The sequence below is a fragment of the Pteronotus mesoamericanus genome, unplaced genomic scaffold (assembly GCF_021234165.1).
Source record: "Pteronotus mesoamericanus isolate MK-2021 breed Mesoamerican mustached bat unplaced genomic scaffold, CSHL_Meso_final contig_82, whole genome shotgun sequence".
NCBI lineage: Eukaryota > Metazoa > Chordata > Mammalia > Chiroptera > Mormoopidae > Pteronotus > Pteronotus mesoamericanus.
In genome coordinates, this window is record NW_026555265.1 from 30,744,395 (window position 1) to 30,766,462 (window position 22,068).

Consider the following 22,068-nt stretch of genomic DNA (forward strand, 5'->3'; position numbering starts at 1 on the left):
GTCAATATTTGTTTTTTTTCTCTTCTAATTTATAAGAAGGATGCTGTAACACCATAGTTTCCATTATATAACAGGTCAGTAATAAAAGTAAGACCTTTGTTATTAATTAAACTTGAAGTAATTTTACATATTAATTTATAATCCATTACAAATTAATATTCTCTGTGTTGGAAACAAAGCATTTGACTTTCTCTTTCAAGTATATCCAACATCTAACCACATTCATGTTATATCTTATTATTTATCAGCCATTAAACTTTTTAATAAGTAACAAAGTTCCAAGTAAAATCATTAAAAGCTTTGGGTAACAATATCTTTTCTAAATAAGTAAAGGTTTACACAGGCAATATTATAAAAATATTTTTGCTTTAGTTTCTCCTCATATTAGTAGCTAAGCATTTTATTTGTTATACATAATGAGTCTATTTATACATTATTAAAATACAATTCAGAATATGTTTGTGATTGGATAGGGACAATATGAAGATGCCACATTAAGTATGCAAACATAAACATTGATTCATTATGAAAGCATATTTAAGATATTAATTTATAGTAAAATCATATGTAAACTTATCAAATTTAATGGTCTTTGAAGTTTTTTGTTTTCCTTTTAGCATTCATGTGGTTTCCTATTTTGCATTTTTATTGTGTCCTCTTTAAACCTGCTATTATTCTGTAAAAAAATATTATCAATGTATTGAATATTAACCTTTCTTAGTAAACAGACATAAAGAATTACAAGGACTTTTTGATTCCTTGACTTCCCTTGTGGTTGCTTTTCTTTCATTAATTCTATCCTTCTATCCTCATACATCTTGTATCTTACAGGTAAAATGAAAATGAAAGGTTATGTGTTTTGAATATGTTGATATTTTTATATTACCACCAACAGCAGACATTATTAACTTGAAAATGCAAATAGAAAGAATTCATTCCTCTTAACAGCGTTTGTGAATTTGTGTTTTCTTTTAGTCAATCTGCTGGATTCAAAAACTATTCAAGGGGAGCTGGGCTGGATCTCTAACCCATCACATGGGGTGAGTTCAATAAACTATTGAAATGGAACATGATTCTGTCCATTGCCTCTCTTAAAAAGCAGAAGGAATTATTGGTATGTTCTCTAAAGCAAACTCCTGGACTTCAGGTGAAATGTTTATCAATGTATTCAATACACGAACTAACAGAGTGTAATATTTGTGTCCAATAGAACTACTGATAATTTAAATTTTTTTCCTTATGAATTTATCATTTGCTTAAAATTTAGTTTAATTAACACTAGCATCATACAGATGATCTAGGTGTGACCATCTAACATGTTTTGGAATGTGGTCAGAATAAGTGAATTGAGAAGACATTCTAAGTTTTATGTAATGTAGAAAGTACATGTTTGCACATGGTAGTCTCCAGAGTTGTAGCCTTAATATAATCCTGGTGGCTGTTCTGAGTAGTGTAGGATGCATTTGTCAACACTACAAACCCATGTTGCCTTAATTTCTTTGTTAAAAATATTTGCAAATTGTCTATATCCGTTTAAAACTAGGTATTTTATATAGAAATAGATGAATGTCTTTATATTTCAAACTTTTAACATATCTTTAATACTTTACCTGCCAGACACAGATTGCTAAGTTGTGTGACATTTTGGTGGCCTGAATATTTATAATAAGCCTTTTGTGTGAGACAATATTTCGTTTTTTTTTTCCAGAAAAAAAAGAGGGGCATATATTTGGAAAATGTTTGTTCCTAAAAAATTGTGTAATAAATACCTAAACTTGTCTTTTTTGTTTCCAAGTATACCCTGTAGAAAATGCTAAGTGTTACTTTGAAATATTTGTGATAGGAACAAATGTGTGTACACTGGTCCTCTTTTCCAATAGCTCAGAGTTACTTCTACTTAGTATTAGTGTTCAGTCTTTAGACTTTTGTGCCTAAACATACTAATTTTTATGGTACCATCAACTTTTTCACCAACGGATGTTTTACATCAAGGATACTTCATCTATCTGTCATCTCTGTATCTGTTTCTCTTCCTGGTACACCTTGACATTGACACGATGCCAAAACCTATCACACAGTCAGGCCATGGTTAGTTGCTTCAGGAGGAAAAGGATGAAGTAAGCAAGATTATGTTTTCCCATAGGTGTAAAAGGATTCACATGATTAGGATAAAAGCACATCCTGGGTAGTCACAAAGAATGAAGCAATACTCAGGGTTGAGCTGGAAAACTCATTTCAAACTGATCATCTAAAAGTCAAATCTAACTTTAATTTTGATTTTGTAAGTGTGAGTTTTTCATTTATCAGATATTATACCATAGAACCTGCTGCTTAATAGTATATAAAAAACAAAAACCATAGTGTCATTTACTAGTAGCTATTTATATGTGTATTTTTAAAAACAACAAGAAATCTGCTTGTATATCAAAGCAAAACATAATCCACCTCATTTTATTAAAACTGTATAAAGGAAACAAACACATTTTTATATAATGACAATTGGGAGAAATACATTCACTTTATTTTGCTAATTCATAGATTGTGTAATGAAACAAAGATGGCATTTTCACTTGCAGAGATGTATTGGGGGAGGGGTTGTTTGAGAATCTTGCCACACAAAGTGTGGGGCATGCATCAACCAGCAACATCAACACCTGGGAGAGTCTTAGAAATGAAACTCTTAGGTCTCACCCCAGGCTTCCTGAGTCAGAATCTGCTCTTTAACATGGTTCCCAGATGATTCCTAAACACATTAAATGTAAGAAACACTCCTCAGAATAATTTACCTCTTGACTTTTTCCATCTCTCATCCAGTTCCCTACCTTCTTTTTGCCTAGGAACCATCTTCACTTTCTCCTTTGGCTTACTCTTGCCTGGGAGAGCAGATCTTGGGCTCCTCATTGCCTTCCTGGTTGACTTTGCAGCTGTGTCTTCCCTCTTTCTGATACAATAAATAGCCTAAAACAGCTGGCCAAGCTCTACAAGCTTATCATTAAAACTTGCAGGGAGAAAAATAAAAAATCTCAACAGGTCATGATATTTATAATAACTCAAAATCCCAAAGCTAAGTAAAAGAGAAACAAAAGAAATAAAATTGAATATTTGAATTGTCCTGTGGTGATGCATAGCATATTTTTTCTTTAAATTTTCTCTTTATATTATGTTAACCACAATGTCCATGAGGAAATAAATTGTGTTAATTTAGAAAACATTGGGCGAATATTCATTTCTTGTTGAGAAATTGATGACATTCTTTTTTAAATTGTTGCTCTATTACCCATTGTCCCAGTTTTCCCCTCTTCCCTCCCCTGCCCTGACCATCCTGGCTCCCAGAATCAATCCCTGCCCTGTTATGCATGTCCATGGATCATGTATACCTGTTTCTTGACTAGACCCTTGAGTGAAAGCACTGCATAGCCAATTTAGGTTTGGTACTTAACATCTTTGCATGTATCTTATGCTTTTAGATTCAGTTAATTATTTTAATGCTTAATTGTTGCCATTTTCAATATGACAAGGATAGATGAATTTTGTGGGGTTTTTGTTTTTAAAAGAGATAGTTAAAACAATAGGATATGTTTGTTGTAGTTTTTCCATAAAAAATTACATGTAATAGCTGAAAACCATTTTGAACTTTTTATCCTTTTAATAATGAACCATAATACATACCAGTGCATCTATTTTTAGAGTAATAAACTATGAATGTAAACTCTAGAAGAAAAATTATAATAACGATGTCACACCATATTGAATCACTGAAATCTACTTTTTTTTGTTGCCCTTAGGACTGAAAGTTTGTACCCTTTTACCAACTCTCTGTTTCCTTCCACCCCACTCAGCCCCTGTCATTCACATTTCTGCTCTCTGTTTCTATAAGTTTGACTATCTTCTTTTAAGATTCCAGTATGATTAACACCATGCAGTATTTGTTTTTTTCTGTCTGGGTTATTTCACTTAGCACAATGCCCTCAAAATCCATCTATGATGTCACAAATGACAGGAAAAATTCTGTTTTTTGATTTGGGGTAATAGTTCTCAATGTGATGAGGGGTAAAGAGAGGTGGATTTGATTTTGCCCTCTGGGAAGGTTTGGCAGTGTCTAGATATTGCTGGCTGTCACAACTGGGGAGGTGGGGCACCACTGGCAACTGGTATGAAAGGCCAGGGGTGCTATTAACAACATACCATGTGCAGGGCAGCTTCCCACAACAAAAAATAACCTGGATGAATATCGGGGCTCCATTAGAAGCTGTGGTCACTAAAAAGATCGTGGGACACTAAAAAAATTCCTGAATCACTAAAAGTGTCCTGTGGGTCACTAAAAAGATTCATACCCCCATCAGAGTCCAAAGCTGTTGAAATATACATTTTAAAAAGTAGAAAATGACTTATTCTAAAAATAAATCTTTTTTGGAATGATAATATTACCTCAGGTATATAAAATTCATTAATATATTTAGGGAGAAATGGCCAAGGGTGAATCTGTCCTTCATGTATTTTTTTCTATTTTTATTCACTTCTTTCCCCAGAGATACATTCATGCATAAAATTGTAAAATTAACCTATATAATTTTCTTGGGAAGAGTATTTTCATCTCGATTTTAAAAATGGTACTTTGAAACTTAGAGGAGACCTAGTAGGAATGCATGGCACCATACTATTAGGTCTGGGACAAATTTTCAAATAAGTATCTAGGAGGAAATTTAATGAAACTTTGATTTCTCTAAATGATTATCATGAAAATAATACTTAAATTTGTAAACTAAAATTATCATTATGTTTATTATGTTAAATTATGTTTAGCAATTCATTGTTCAATAACAGGGTTTTATTTGACATGAATATTTTCTACCACTGAGTTTGTTCATTTTAGTAAAGAAGAAACAACAATTACTTTTTCTGGCCTTATAAACTGTGAATTATAATATTTGAATTCTGGACTAATTATATTAAGCAATTTCAGTAAATAATTCAAGAGTTTATATATTCTTTGATTTAGAGGACAAAGAACACATATAAAAGCCCTTATATATTGTTGGGTTACAACTTAGAAAAAGTCTTTTGTTTACACATAAACAGGTATTTTAATTAATTTTAATTAATTAATTTATTTTAATTAATTAATTTATATTATCTATCTTCCAAATAAACTTTCTTAGTTTAGGTATCATTACTGAAGAGGGATCAGAAGGAAATATGGCTACATAGTTTTACCTTAAGATAGCATTGATATGCTGATTAAATAGAAGAGAAATCATAGGCCTTGACTCAATTAAAGAAACTCTCCTAAGAAGAAAATGAGATGATTGGGGGAATGTGAAAAAAAGTACAACCTAAAATGAGTTATTTATGTATATTTGCAGATCTTAGAAAGAAGCCTCAAAATTATCAATTGTGGGATTATTTTATTTCCTACCTTCCTCCTTTTAAAAAATACATCTTTTAGAATTCTTTTTCCCTCTGAAGTTTTCCTTAGTTTTGCAAATAGAGGCCCTTTAGGATGCCCACCCAAAATCTATTCTCTGGTGTTTCCTTGGGGATGGAGCACCAATATTATTCTGGTTTTCATGCTGTCATGTGCTTGGGTCATTCTGTGGGGTGAATGTTGATTCACTGAGAGCTAATCATGATGAGTACAGTCATTTTGCCAGAGATTGGTTTAGGCAAGAGTAAGTAAAGTCAATGGGACTGGAGGAGAATTCTAGTGACTCTAGAAAAGATTCCCCCCGATAAAAAGAGGTGGGGAGAGGCTGAGTACTTCACGGCTCTGGACCTGCCCTGGAGAGGCTGGGTACTGGACCTGCTGCACTCTCTTCATGACCAGAAAGGTAGACTGTAGTAGGCCTTAGAGAAACCATCCTGGGACTTTGACATCTCAGAACTGCTGAATTAAGTTAAAAAAAAACCCAAACCTTCCCTTGTTTATGCCACACACCTTAGTACCTCTTATACTTTCAAATTGAAGGCATTTATATAGAATACATGTTTTATCACCAGGTCAAATACCTATAATTTCTAAATGGAAGCTATAGCAATGCATAATTGTATTCTACAATGTTATTTGCATTTTTGCAGTTTATCTTTTGGTGCTTTAGCACAACTGATGTTGAAGATAATAGGCATAATAGTGAAATAGAATAAGCACATGGCTTAAAATCAGGACATCTGCATGTGAATTCTGTATCTTCACTGCTGTCTGATCTGATGCAGGCCGTTTAACCTTCATCATCATTTATCCTCATTTTTTAAAAAGGTATAACAGTAATTCTAATCCACTTTAGGGTAAATGAGATTTGTTTGTATAATTCTATATTTCCATTCATGACTATATATGTACATCATGTATAGATGATAATGCATATGAAAGAGCTATGCAAATATGATTTCTTATTCTTAGACAAATAAGTTTTGAGACTTCTCCACCCTAATCCAAAATCTTTTGTAAAATTCATTGATATGTCTTATTAAATCTCAGTAAGCACTTGATGTCTTGAATTTGGTTTTAGGAGAAGGAAAATTGATAGTATTCCCCCAAGTGTTAAGGTTAAGATACCAAAACATTTCCTTTGATATCACATGGTTGTTACTCCACTGTATCTGGGCAGACCAAAGTGTACATTTTTAATTGAAAGGGTCAACCTAAGATAGTTGGGTAATTTATTTATTTAAAAATTTACATAATTAGAATTTACTCAAAATATTACTATTTCTCCTTCATTGAGACCTGACTTTCCTATGGACTCTCCTGCCAGCCCCAGACCTGCACATAATGCCTGTCAAACACATCTTACTTGTTTTCTGATGTATCTCCACAGCTTACGGTTACACATTAATACAATTATTTTATTGGTATTTACCTCAGCCAGAAAACTGAAAGCTCTTTGAGGCCAATTTCCTTTTTATTTTCTTATTTCGAGTTCCTAGATTAGTTGTTCATAAATTATAATGAACTGAATATATGAATAATAAAAGCTTTCCAAATAAAAAAGGATAACTAGCTATCACTGGTTATGTATTTGTTGAGAAAAAATTGATCATTTCCATCTTATTATTTTAAATGATGTCTTTGAATGATACCACTCTCTTTTTAATGGCATAAAGTTAAGTGAAATTATAATATATACATACTATATGTGCTATGTATATGTACATACATTATATACACACATATATGCCTATATTGTTATTTTTTACTAGAAGAGCTATTTAGTTAAATGTATTTCAAAATACTGCCAGCCTATGAATTGGAAGTTAACTGAAAAGAAAACAAGCTAGAGACAGCTCTCTATTGAACATTATATTGATTATTGCCTAAGTGTAAAAAGCCAGAATCGTGTAAATTAATTCCATTTAACTAAAAATAAAAATATTTAGAATTGAATGAATGATAGAGATTAATTGAAATAATAAAAATACTTTCTAAAACAAGTCATTACTTCTCTATTCTCCAGTGTAATGTAACAAATATTCAAATTCAATATCACTATTACTGCAGTTTGTGAAGTCTGTGTTTTAAAAGTCTTATCTACTTAATTTCTAGCTTTCACTTTGTAAGTAGTGTCTGAAATGCAGAAAGACTACTTTGACAACTAAGTATCTACAATAACCACCTGAGATTCTTCCTTTATGAATCACAATCGAAATTCTGTTTCATACGCTGAGTAGCCAATTCAGAAAAATCAAATTTTTGAGACCTGATATGTAATTTTTGTTATTTGAAGTTTTTCTGCATAGAATGAACATTGCTACATATTTTAAACATGTCACTTTCACCTATGTGCTGACCTTTCAAGGAAGGATGTCTGATCAAATTAGAAAAACATGGCAAAGTATTGCCGTATTTCTTAAACTTTCCTGGAAACCAACTGCATTGTAAAAGAATAGAGTATGTGCGTGAATGATAGAAATCAACAATGATAGAATGTATTCTAACAAAATTTAATTTATAAAAATTAAAATGTTATCTTGTACTTGTTTTAACAGAATTTTTTATCAGTGCTTTAAAACAAAAAAAAACCAAAAACCATTTTCTCATTGTTAATATTATATATTTTTATGTGAGTCCTCCTCTCTGCATCGAATTAGTGTTTATTTATATTTTGGGGTTGGATTAGATTTTTTAAAATATGACGTGTAATGTACTTTGCTTCTTTGATGTGCAGCTTGTGGTATTTAAAACAGAGGATACTTGAAACATATTTGAATGAGTTTTATTTAGTTCAGCTTTACTCATAAACCCGTTCGTGCTATATGATCCTCATTTAACATGCAATGACTATAAAGTTAAATAAATAGCTGAATATACTTAAATAATTTTTATTCTTATTTTGAATGTTTAAATAGTACATAAATTCACTATGATCGATTTCTATTTATTTATTAAAGTAACTTAAAAATTTGAATCAAAAACAAAATTCTTCTTCTAGTGGTTTCTTGTATTGATAGGTTTTTTAAAAACAAAAACTTTTGATACCAAATTTTGTTACTTTGTGCAACCTCAAATAAGTGTACTTTCCATTCAAAAACAAATGCTTGTTAAAATAAAAGCAATGAAAAATATAGATATAAAACTTAAACAAGAATGGCTTTCATATCCTATGCAAAATACTATATACCAGTTTTTATATTGCTAAGAAATGCCCAGTTTCTTTAATATTTTAAAGAATATAGTTAGAATAAACACTGTGTTTTTAAGCTTCCAAGTTTTCGTTTGAATATAAGATATAAATACAGCATATGTACTCCACTGGAAAAGAGTTTTAATTCTGACATTCCATTAAGTGCAATTTTGATAGGAATTTATAAAAATAATAATTTTCCCCAAAGATTTGCTCATTTACTTTTCTCCTTTTTTAAATATCATAAATTAGTGGTTTTGACTCATAGGTTTATTATTCTCTGGTGATTAATTTATTTGGAAAATTTTTTAAAAATAAATTAAAATTTACCCATAAAATATGGTATAAAACACTTTTTTAAATAAGTCCCATGTCTCAAATGATAGCCAATGAATCCAAAAGCATTTAAACATTATAATATTTACAGCAAAAACTACTTGGAGTATTTCTTCAATCTTAACAATCCATTGATTACTCTCAGGGTTTTTTTTGTTGTTGTTAGGTTATTTTTTTGTTAGTTTTTTTTTTAATTTTCCTAATAATGCTCATTTTATTCAAGAATAAAAATTTATCAATGTACTATCTGAGATTTGAGAGTTGCTAAAATCATTTATCTGCTTTCCATGAGACATAAGAAAGAAAACATCAAGGGTACTATTATACGCTATTTTCTGAGTACTGTAAGTTTATGAGTTAATTTTATTCATTTTGACATATATAAATATCCACATATCAGAGTGAACACACACACATTTTTTTCTTGTTAATTTGTAAACAGTAGTTGTTAAAAAATGCAAAATCCTGATTTTGCAGCCAAGACCTCTACGACACTAGGAATCCTGGGTGAAGCCCAACAGTCTGCTTCTTCATAGACCCTCCATGTGATTCTGATGCTGCTTGTGTTTGGGAATCCCTGTGCTAAAAAATCATGACATTCTGTATCGAGGCATATATTACTTACAAAGATATTTAGCTGTAGTTTGATACAATGCCGTATTTATTTCAATCTCTTAATGCTGAACTGTGCATGATTCAGGATTCACATAGGTCTGAATGTTTTTAAATTTAGTATTTTACAATAAACACACTGAAAAAAAATCAGATATTTTATCAACAACTTGAGAAATCTATTCTTAGCAATTTGTAGCTATAACTTAGAATAATCACGTTTCTCTCATGTAATCTTGGAGTTCAGTCTGTTGTTGTATCTCCAGTATTTGCAAATTCTGAAGATATTTATATTTATTACTCATGACATTAAAAGAAAAAGACTAGAAAAGCAATCAATTAAGTGAAAGGGAAATAGAAAAAAGAATATAACTGTGTCAAATCAAGGAACATGTATAAAAGGCCCATGGACAAGGAAAATTGGGGGGGGCATTGAATGTGGGTGGGGAGGTGGACAGGGCAGAGGAGAGTAATGGGGGGGGGATGAGGACAACTGTAATTGAACAACAATACAAAATTTAAAAAGAAAAGTAAAAAATGAATGTTCTCCATCAAGGAGTTACTAGAATATAAGGTTGTTAGGCAAATGACTATGAGATGGTTCTGGAAAGTTACTGGGATCAGCTTATGATGAATTTTGTGTGTCTCACCAAAGATTTTGGGCGTCATTCAAAAGGCAACATTTTAATGAGCTGATTATGGAGGTGATTGTAATTGAAGAACAGACAGGAGTCAGTAAAAACATTTGGAAATTGCTGACAAAGTTCCTATGATAGGTTATAGGAACCTAGGATCGACCTTCTATTCCTTTGGTTATGTATCTTAGTGATTTGGAATGGGTTTAATTTTTACTGTTTTGAGAACCCTCCATGAAGAGAATATTCTAAAAAGTCAATTTTTAAGTAAATAGGTCATTTTTATAATAAAGGCATAAAATAAAAATAAGCCAACTTTGGCCAATTTAGTACATTGTAAACCTTTGGAGGGCTCAGCAGAAATTAAAATTATCTGGCAAACTAAACAAGACAAAAGAAAAAAAGAGAGCATAAGATGCTTTCACAGTAATCAAATTTGCCTTCTGTGTGATAATACCAGTCGACGCTTTTTGGGGCCTAAAATTAAAAAGAAGCGAAATTTTAGAAAAAGGTAAATGTCAATCTCTCTTTACAACCTGAAATGACATGACCATGGATCCAGCAACCGGCAGGGTTAGCCAGTACAGGAAAAGAGAGGATGCAATGCGGTGGCTTCACAGTAGTCTACACATGGATACTTATTCCACGCCATGGAAATCAAGAAAGCTGGTAGTCATTAACTTTATGGATGTACTCAAAAGTTTTCAATGGAATTTAAAGTTTATGGATGATATGATTCAATTTTGTAAATTGTACCCTCGAACGATTTGTCATCTGTATAACGTTGGATGGATATGCTCAGTCGTCATTTTTGAAAGTAGAATTAGTGATATAATTTTGACTTAAATATGCTTTTTCTACTGAAGATTAGAAAGACAGTAAACAACCGTGTGATCATAAGCCAACAAATAATTGTAGAATTTTTATTGATAGAACTGTTTCATTTTTCATTAAAGGCAGCACAGTTTTATCTTATATGGAGCAGCAGAGTATATGTATCAATTTTAGAGTCAGCCGAGATTTTTAAAATCGTCTAGAGCAATTCCTTAATCATGCAGAAAAGCAGCTAAAGCTTGGGGAGTCTGAGTGACTTGCCCAAAGTGATATCATTACTTTCTGGGTCTGGGTTTAGTGATCTTTTCATTAATCTTCTCTGTCTTGGTCTATGGACAGTCCCAAAAGATTCAAGATTGTATTATTTAATTTTAAATAGACTATACTTCCTAGAACTTCAGGACTATTTTCTGAGTGTCAGGCCTTACATCACCCTAAATGATGACCAAGTCTTAAGATACATCAGTCAACACATAGCTACTTTTCTCAGCTGTTGGAAAATGCTGATCTTTTATAAGCCCAAGAGGAAAATTGGGTCATAGAAGATTATTATTAGATCTCCATTTTTGTGTATGCCTATCTCCTATCACAGTTGATTTATGATCCAGGGACTAAGCTGTCACTCGATGACTAAAGATTCTTAACTGAATATCTGACATCTACAAATTGATTTTATCTTAGATTTAAATAGAAATCTGAATTTACTAGCAGTGAAATAGTATTTTATTTTTTCATTTTTATTTATTTTTTAAATATCTCACTCTTACTCTATTACAGTTGTCCCTATTTTTCCCCCTTTGCCCTCCTCCACCCAGCCCAACCCCTTCTCACGCAGTCATTCCACACCCTGTCATCCATGCTTATGGGTCATTTATTCTTTCCCCTGGACTCGCCCCTTTCCCTTCTTTCCCCTTCTCCCACTTCCCCTTCTCCTCTAGTTTCTGTCAGTCTGTTCCATGTTTCCATGCCTCTGGTTCTATATTGCTCATTAGTTTATTTTTGTCATTACATTCCTCTTATAGGTGACATCGTATGATATTTGTCTTTCACTGTCTGGCTTACTTCACTTAGCATAATATTCTCCAGTTCCATCCATGATGTAACAAAATGTAGGAGTTCCTTCTTTCTTTCTGCTGGGTGGTAATCCATTGTGTAAATGTACCAAAGTTTTTTGATCCACTCATTTACTGATGGGCACTTAGGCTGCTTCTAGCACCTCACTATTGTAAATACTGGTACATGCAAAAAAAAGATGAAACTAGACCACCAACTTAATATCATACATCAGAATAAACTAAAAATGGGTAAAAGACAATTATTTAAGTCATATGCCATGAAAATCCTAGAGGAAAACATAGGCAGTAAAATTTCAGATATCCCACACAGCAATATTTTTGCTGATATATCTCCTAGGGCAAGGGAAACAAAGGAAAAAATAAACATACAAGACTATATCTAATTTAAAAACTTCTGCACATCTAAAGAAACCATCATCAAAATGAAAACGGAACTGACCTTCTGGGAGAACATATTTGCTAATTATACATCAGACACCGGTTTGATCACCAAAATATATAAAGAACTCATAATGACTCAACACCAGGAGGACAAACAATCTAATTAAAAAAATGAGCAAAGGACTTGAATAGACACTTCTCCAAGGAGGACATACAGATTGCTCATAGGCATGCGAATAAATGCTCAACATCACTAGCCATCAGAGAGATATAAATCAAAATCACAATGAGATATCACCTCAAACCAGTCAGAATGGCCATCATTAATAAATCAACAAACAACCAGTGCTGGTGAGGATGTGGAGAAAAGGGCACGCTAGCACACTGCTGGTGGGAATGCAGATGGCGAGGCCACTGTGGAAAACAGTGTGGAATTCCCTCAAAAAACGAAACATGGAACTGCCTTTTGACCCAGAGATTCCACTGCTGGGAATATACCCTAAGAAACCTGAAACACCAATTCAAAAGAAACTATGCACCTCATTTTTTATAGGAGCACAATTTACAATAGCCAAGTGCTGGAAAGAGTATTTTAAATGTTAGCTTATAAACAAAACAAATATCATCCACTTTCAATTTGCACAAGAACCAATGAATGTTTTGAGATCTTTATAAATTAGTACCTCATTTTTATGTGACCAGTCCTAAAACAGAAGTTATATGTATTATATTTTAGCCAATTAATCTTCAAGATTTAAAATGGTAATGCAAAAATACAATTATATTTTTTTAATTTAAAAAAGGTTTAAAATGTTTTCAAATTGTTAACTCTATTTTTTCCTGAACTGGAAAAAGGTCTTTTTTTCATACCTTTTACAGAAATATGTGGTGGTCTTATGTAGTTTTAAAAATAACATAATTACAAATTAAGATATCAAGTTTTGAAAACAAAAATAAGTACAGCAGTTCCATAACTCAAAAAGATTTGTGGTAAAATTTGCCATAGTGAGCATCTCTTTTCAAATAAATACTTTGTCTTTTCTGAAATAAATTATCTAATTTAAAGAAAATTTCAGGAGTGAAAAATATTCTGGGGAAACTCAGGGTGATATCATTATTTTAGAAAGAAAATTATATTTGGGGGTAGTATTAGCTTCCAGAATCTATGGAGTTCTGAATAGTTTGTGCAGCATAAAGGGAGTTAATAAAGTCTTTAGTATATTGGAATTCATTTATCCTATTGATTAGTAAATGCTTGAGTTTCTATTATGTATTGGGCACTATCACAGGAATCGAGATGCAAACAATACCAATGGCTAATATTTCTACAATGTGCTATGTTCTACTCATAGCACTTTCTATATATCAATTCATTTAATTCTCACAACAATCTTATGAGGTTTTATTTTCATTCTAAAGAAGATATTAAGGCCAAGACAATTTATATAACTTGAACAAACTCATACACTCAGTAAGTGACAGTCGGGAATGGAAAAGAAGCAGTGTGACTCCTTACCTCGTTTAAACTACCACTGCTATACACTGTGTCTTTTAAGAGAGGTAAGGAAGATATTTTCTTGAGAAGCTTTCAGTTTGATGAAAGAGACCAATCCCTGGACCATCAGCCACAATATAATGACAGTCATCAATTAAGATACACAGTAGCTGCAATAATGTCATGTAGAGGAAGTCATCAGCTCTGCTTGACATGAGTGAGGGAAAATTTTACCAAGAAGTTATAAAGCTTTATAAATAAGTAGGAATGTACCAAGTACATGTGACTGGGGACCACACCCACAAAGCACAGACTATTAAAAAAAAAACCAGCATTGTATGTTGAGAAACAGCCAGAGTCATTTGAAAGTAGGTGGAGAAGAAGTAGGTGATGTGATTTGTGAAATTAGAGTTAGAATTAAGTATAGACTGGATTATGAAGAGCTTCATACACCATTCCAAGGGTTTTGCATTGTCTTAATGGAAAATTGTTAAGCAGTATAAGAATGAGAAAGTTTACTCTGACACTTAGACTGGTGGTACAAAAAGGGTTGGTCTATTAAGATCATCCAAGAAATATATTTGGTAGGAAGAGAAGGGAGGTGATAGATACTGGGTCATTTAGGATACAATATCCTATAAGAAATGGTATCAATTAGATATAGGCAGAAATGATTTGGAGAATTAAAGGTTAATTGTTATGATATTATATGTGATTGATGATGATGTGTATCTTACTTTCTTGTAAATAAAATTTTTTAGAATTTTAGAATACATCAGTATCAAGGGAAGGACACCACCCCTATAGTTACAGTTGTATTGTAAATGGTGCTGGTCCAAGGATCACACTTTGAGAACAACAGTCCTAGCTCAATATTAAAAGATTTACCTGCAAATATTGTAATAGTTTGGTTTTATATAAATATAAAGGATAAAAATTAAATGAATTTAAAAGAGATGCGATCTGTTCTCATGTTGTAGTCAGATTGAAAATAATTCTTTAAATACTCTCATTGTCACATACAACTGGGATAATATATACATATACATATGTATTCATATTCATGTTTATATATGCACACATTCATATCTCTATAATATATATCACAACATACTCAATAATATATTATTTGCTATTTTAGTATTTGAAATCCCATATTATGGTCCTAATATTATGAATACTTTCTAAATTACAGAGAAATATAGAAGCCATGAAGATTAATTTTTATTTTTTTAATTTTTTCCTTTCTTTTTTATTTTAATATTTTATTGTTTATGCTGTTACAGTTTTTCCACTTTTTCCCCCTTCATTCCCTTCTACCCAGCCTGCCCCTCACTTCCATAGTTAGTCCCCACACCACTATTTGTGTTCATCAGTCCTTCATATATGTTCTTTGACTAATGAATTCACCTTCTTTCAATCAGTTGCCACCTCTCTCTTCCCCTCTTACAACTACCAACTCTTCCATGATGCTGTGCCTCTGATATTATTTTGCTCATTAGTTTATTTTGTTCATTAGATTCTGCTAATAAGTGAGATCATATGGTACCTGCACTTTATTGACTGGCTTGTTTCACTTAACATAATAGTCTCCAAGTCCAACCATGGTGTCACAAGAAGTAGGAATTCTTTTTTACTGCTGTGTAATATTCCATTGTGTAAATTTATCATAGCATTTTTATCCACTTATCTAATGATGGGCACTTAGGTTGTTTCCAAATCTTGGCTACTGTAAATAGCACTGCTGTGAACATGGGGATGCATAAATTCTTTTGAGTTGGAATTTCAGGATTCCTGGGTTTATTTCCAGCAGTGGAATCTCTGGGTCAAAAACCAGTTCCAGTTCCATTTGTAGTTCTTTGAGGAAATCCCGTACTGTTTTCCACAGTGGCTGCACCATCTGCATTCCCACCAACAGTGCACTAGGGTTCCCTTTTCTCCACATCCTCACCAGCACTGGTTGTTGATTTATTAATGATGGCCATTTTGGCAGTATGAGGTCCTATCTCACTGTGGTTTTAATTCACATCTGTCTGATGGCTAGTGATGTTGAGCATCCTTTCATATGTCTCTGGGCCCCCTGTATGTCCTCCTTGGAGAAGTGTCTGTTCAGGTCCTTTGCCCATTTTTTAATTGGATAGTTTGTCTTCCTCGTGTTGAGTTGTGTAAGTTCTGTATATATTTTTGAGATTAAACTGTTGTCTCACTTATCATTTGCAAATATATTTCCCCATACAGTTGGTTTGCCTTTCATTTTACTGACAGTTTCTTTAGCCATGCAGAAGATTTTTAATTAGATATAGTCCCTTCTGTTTATTTTTCTCCCTTTATTTCCCTTGCCCTAGGAGATACATCGACAAAAATGTTGCTATGTAAGATATCTGAAATTTTACTGTGTATGTTTTCTCCATGATTTTTTTGGTATCACAATTTATATTTGTCTTTTATTCATTTTGAGTTTATTCTGGTATATAGGTATAAGTTGGTGATCTAGTTTCATTTTTTTTGCATTTACCAGTTCAGTTCTCCCAACACTGTTTATTGAAGATACTGTCTGTACTCCATTGTATGTCTTGCCTCCTTTGTCAAATATTAATTGACCATAAAGACATGCATTTATTTCTGGGATCTCTATTCTGTTCTATTGATCTATGTGTCTCCTCTTATGCCAGTGCCAGTCTTTTTTTGATTACTCTTGTCTTGTATTATAGTTTGATATCAGGTATTGTGATCTCTCCTACTTTATTCCTCTTTCTTTAGATTGCTGACCTATTTGAGATTTTTTGGTTCCACATAAACTTTTGGAAAATTTGTTCTAGAGCTGTGAAATATGTTATGGCTTCTTAATAGGAATTGGGTTGAATCTATAGATTGCTTTGGGTAGTATGGACATTTTAATGATGTTAATTCTTCCAGTCCATTAACATGTTACATGCTTTCTAATTAATTGTATGTTTCTCAACTTCTTTCTTCGGTGTCCTATAGTTTTCTGAATACATGTCTTTAACACCTTGGTTAAATTTGTTTATTGGTATTTTGTTTATTTTTGTTGTTGTTGCAATAGTAAATGAAATTGTTTTCTTAAATTCTCTTTCTGATAGTTCATTATTAGTGTATAAAAATGCCATTAATTTCTGAATATTGACTTTGTATCCTGCTTTGTTGAATTCATTTATTAGATTGAGTAATTTTTTGGTGGAGTTTATAGGGTTTTCAATGTACAACAGTGAAATTGAAGCAGTAATCAAAGAACTCCTGGCACACAAAAACCCTGAACCAGATGGCTTCACAGGCAAATGTTACCAATGATTCTAAGGAGAACTAATATCTATACTTCTGAAACTATTCCAAAAATTCAAGAGCAGGGGATACCTCTAAACTTTTTTTTTACAAGGCCATTATTATCTTCATTCCAAAACCAAAGAAAGACACAACAAAGAAAGATAATTAGAGGTCAATATCTCTGATGAACATAGATGCTAAAATCCTCAACAAAATATTAGCAAACCGGATCCAGCAACTCATTAAAAAGATCACACGCCATGGTCAAGTTGAATTTATTTCTGAGATGCAAGGATGGTACAATATTTGATAATCAAAAGTAATATATCACACAAACAAAATGAAAGACAAAAATCACATAATCATATCAATAGATGCAGAAAAAGTATTTGATAAAATCCAGCACCCATTTATGATACTATCACTCAGCGAAGTGGGAATAGAAGGAGCACACCTCAACATGGTAAAAGTCATATACGAAAAACGTACTGCCAACATCATACTCAATGTAGCAAAACTAAAAGTATTTCCCTTAAGACCAGGAACAGGACAAATGTGTCCACTTTCACCACTCTTATTCAACATTGTGCTGGAAATTCTAGCCACAGTGATGAGACAAAAAGAAGTCAAAGGCATGCACATTGGAAAAGAAGAAGTAAAACTGTCATTATTTGCACATGACATGATATTATGAAGAATAAATTTTTAAATACCTGTCCATAGACAGTTGCAGGAGGTTATATAATGCACTTTTAAAGTTGTGGCAGATCTGTCTATGGGTATTTTGGCAGTAGAGGGTTAATAGAAGCAAAAAGTAAAGATTTTATCCCAATATTAATTTTATATTATATGGTACTTACAATATAAAATAGGTAATTTCTGAAGAAGTGTCATAAAACAGACTTATGATTCCCGATAGACAAAGACAAAATAAATAGAAAATAAAAGATAAGTTAAAATAGAATTTTAAACAAGTAGAAACTTAGGGAATATTAACCAGATAGCTTTCCTTTCAGTATTCAATTTTTCTTTGTAAAACATTGAGATGATTAGATGTTACATTTGTAGAAAATATGATTCTCAATAGAAACATAAGTAGGTGTTTACAATAGTGTTTAAAAAGGAGAGAGATACTAGCTTAACCTTTTATAAGAGAAGGGGATGATCTATAGGAAATGTCTATAATCAAATGGAGCATGAAATATCTCAAGGCAGTTATGAGCAGACAAACTAATTCTTGTGGCTTTGGGCCTTATTATTTTTATCTAATGTATATTAATATTCATTTTATAAAAATGATTAGAATGAAGTAAAGGAATAATTTTATTTTTGAATTATTGAATTTTAATTAGATTTGAAATACGTTACTTAAATTGATATGTTCCCTAAAGTACATCCTTAGGAAACTGACATAGGTCTGAATTGTCAACTTGGAAGATACATTATAACATATATATATATATATATCTTTCATGAAATACTGTGTCCAAAGTGCACCAAAACAGACATAACTCTGAATTGTCACCTTGGAAGATTACAATATCTATCTATCACCTATCTATCTATCTATCTATCTATCTATCTATCTATCTATCATCTATCTATAATAACATAACATATGTATATATGTTTCATGAAATAGTATGGCCAAAATGCACCAAAAAGGGATTTTTTTAAAGGTAAAGACAACTGTTTTTAAAAATTGTATATAACTTGTTTTTTTATGCTTATAATCAAGTGAGATTTAGTATATTTGGAATCTGTAGTGATGGTAAATTGCAATTATTACTACTTCTTCATACGCAAAGCTAATTACTAGGCCATGAGTGTTTAATGGGAGTTGAGAAAATAAGCAGAATAAGCACAATCAACTAAAGTATAATAGTTGTTTGACTTTAGTTGTATAATTTAAAACAAGATAGGAAACAAAAATTATATCATTTTATCAGGTGGTTAGTTCTGTGAGCTAAACAAATTTTTTAACAAAATTATTTAAAATAAAATAGAATGATTTTCGTAAGATAGATATTTGGAAAATTTTTATCTCGTGACTCTTTTTTCATAAACTTGTCTGAATTTATAATATTCAATAACTTACATTCTCTTTGCTGAATATATTGATTTAAATACTTTATATTTTTTAAATTGCTTTTTTTGTACATTTTCTATCTCACATAATGCATTAAATAGCTACTTATGTACCTAATGCACAGACTTTTGTATCTGTTGATTTGTTGGTTCTTTTTAGTTGCATTTAATTATTCATTATTTCATGAGGATTCTTCCTCAGAGATGTCTAGACTCAATTTCTTACTCTCCGTCGTCACTGTTGTCATATTTTAGTCCTGCAAACATCATTGAAGAAGGCAGCCATGTGTAAAAATATCTTTGGTGTAATTAAGTAGTACCATTTAATGGTGGAAGAAAAGTTAATACCAAAATAACAAAACAAATGAGATGTGTTAAAAATAAACAGATGCTAATTCTGGAAAGAAAATGCTCTTTTACCTTGATCCTGGTCTTTTGATTGATTTTCACCTTTGAGGACTTTTGTCTGGGGCAGAAAAGGATGTTGTTATAAAGGTGGAGATGATGACTACTGATTAACCATTGAAATAGTGAAATAACCCACATATTAGCAAAAAAAAAATAAGTGCAATTAAAATCATTCAGCTTCTTTGAGAGTAAATGTGGAGTGACTGGTTAAAAAAGAAAAAGAAAAAGAAAGAAAACTGAAGTGAAAAAGTCGTTATTTTTTTTACCTTAGATAAGTTAAAGAAAAAGAATGGCAAGAGCATAGGCTAGGAAAGTTCAATAAGCATCAGAAGTAAAAAAGGCATTTGACAGAAAGAAGTTATGTTCCAGAAGTTGCACAATGTCCAAAATACACTAATATTTTAGGGGGAAAATTAATGGCTCTATGTGTTGATGATAATACACACTTGGGTGTGTGTACTCGTGTGTATGTGTGTTTATTGATTTATTTATTACTGGAAAACTAAAACATATATTAAAATGAAAACATAGATATATAAGAAAGTTGATATTACAGTCTCTATAAAGACTAAGATTGTCCTGGTCAGGTGGCTCAGTTGGTTGGAGCATTGTCTCATACACCAAAAGTTTGTGGCTTTGAACCCGGGTCAGGGCACATACCTAAGTTTAGAGTTCAGTCCCTGGTTGGGGCACAAATGGGAGACAACTGTTTGATGTCTCTCTGTCTCTGATTAGGTTTAAAAATTTAACTGATCAATAAAGTAGACAGAAAGTGTAAAGTAAATTTTATTTAAGAGCAGATGAAATTAACTTAATATTACATGTTGATATAAAAAGTTTCACAGAATGTTTTCATTTTTTATGAAACAGAAGCACAAGTGAATTTAAATTCAGTATTCTTTAGATTCCTTTTTTTAAAGTATGAAGTTGTCAGAGAAAAGTAGTACTTTCTTTAAAAGATTTTATTTTATTTTTCGAGGGGGAAGAGGGAGAAAGAAACGTCAATGTGTTTCTCAATCCCTCTCACATCCCCCAACCATGGACCTGGCCCACAACCTCGGCATGTGCTCTGACTGGGAATTGAACTGGCGACCCTTTGGCTCATAGGTTAGCACTCAAACCACTGAGCCATACCAGCCAGGGCAGTACTTTTTAAATTAAGGGCAATATGTGCTTTAAAAAATCACATGTAACTTTTAGAATACTAGAACACCGTTTGGAATATCCTTTGAAGACTGTCTTAATCTAATGCTGTTTTTTTCAATCCGCCCATCTCTGGGAAGGACTGTTTGTAATTTCACCTATTGAAACAGTTAGTAAAGGAATTAAACAAAAAACAAACAAACAAACAAAATAACAGCAACAAAAAACTCATAGACACAGTCAACAATATGATGATTACCAGAGGGAAAGGGAGTGGGGGGAGATAAAAGAGGGTAAAGCTGAGATAATTGGTGATGAAAAAAAGAGACTTGATTTGGGGTAATGAACACAATATAGTACATGAATGATGTATGATATAACTGTACATCTAAAATCTATAGAATTTTATTAACCAATGTCACCCCAATAAATTCAATAAATAAAAAAAAAAGAAGAGGAGCAGTTGGTGCATGTATCTGAGTTGTTTTCAACTCAAGTTACTGGCACTTCAGTCTGGAAAAGAGAGATCATTATATTTCCCAGAAACTACCTATGTTAGGTAGTTGCAAATAGAAAATTTAGTTTAATTGACATCACAATATCTTATAAAGTAATTGTAAAAACATATAATACCTCTGAGTCAGAGAACTAGATGACATAATGCAAATTTTAAAGCCAGCACATGATAATCAAGGATCCTCATTCTTTAAAAGAGACAGAAATGGGCTACCCCAGAAGTGGGGTAGCCTGCTCTACCCCAGGAGTCTGTAAAAATTGAGACTGCAATGCCAAAATAATCATAAAATGTTCTGGAGTTCAGCAGATTTTGAGAAATATTGGTTTCTTTCTGAAACCGGGTATTTGCTACATGATTTTATAGACACAAACTGTAAGGATGCATGAAATTTTGCCTTTGAAAAGTAGTCATTCATTTTATAGACACCTATCAAAAAATGCCCTTATCCTTAGGCTGTGCCAGGCATTTTTGAAGGTATTAATTTGAAGATGGAACAAACATTATTTTATATTAGTCATGTTCTGGATATCCTTTTCTGACATAGAAAACTATTGAAACTCATCGTATAGAAGTGCCATATTTTCCTTCGGACACTCAAACTTCAAGTAGTTAGTGTGTTCTTACTTAAAAACTACTCACTACT

At 32.1% G+C, this 22,068-nt stretch overlaps 1 protein-coding gene across 2 annotated transcripts in view; it reads left to right on the top strand.

The window, feature by feature from the left end:
* EPHA3 (EPH receptor A3) overlaps positions 1–22,068 on the top strand; it is a 341,268-nt gene that overhangs the window by 19,311 nt on the left and 299,889 nt on the right. For both annotated transcript variants that reach the window (XM_054585243.1, XM_054585242.1), the window contains exon 2: positions 976–1,040. In XM_054585243.1, the coding sequence (XP_054441218.1) occupies positions 976–1,040 (65 nt within the window). The remainder of the gene's footprint in view (positions 1–975; positions 1,041–22,068) is intronic.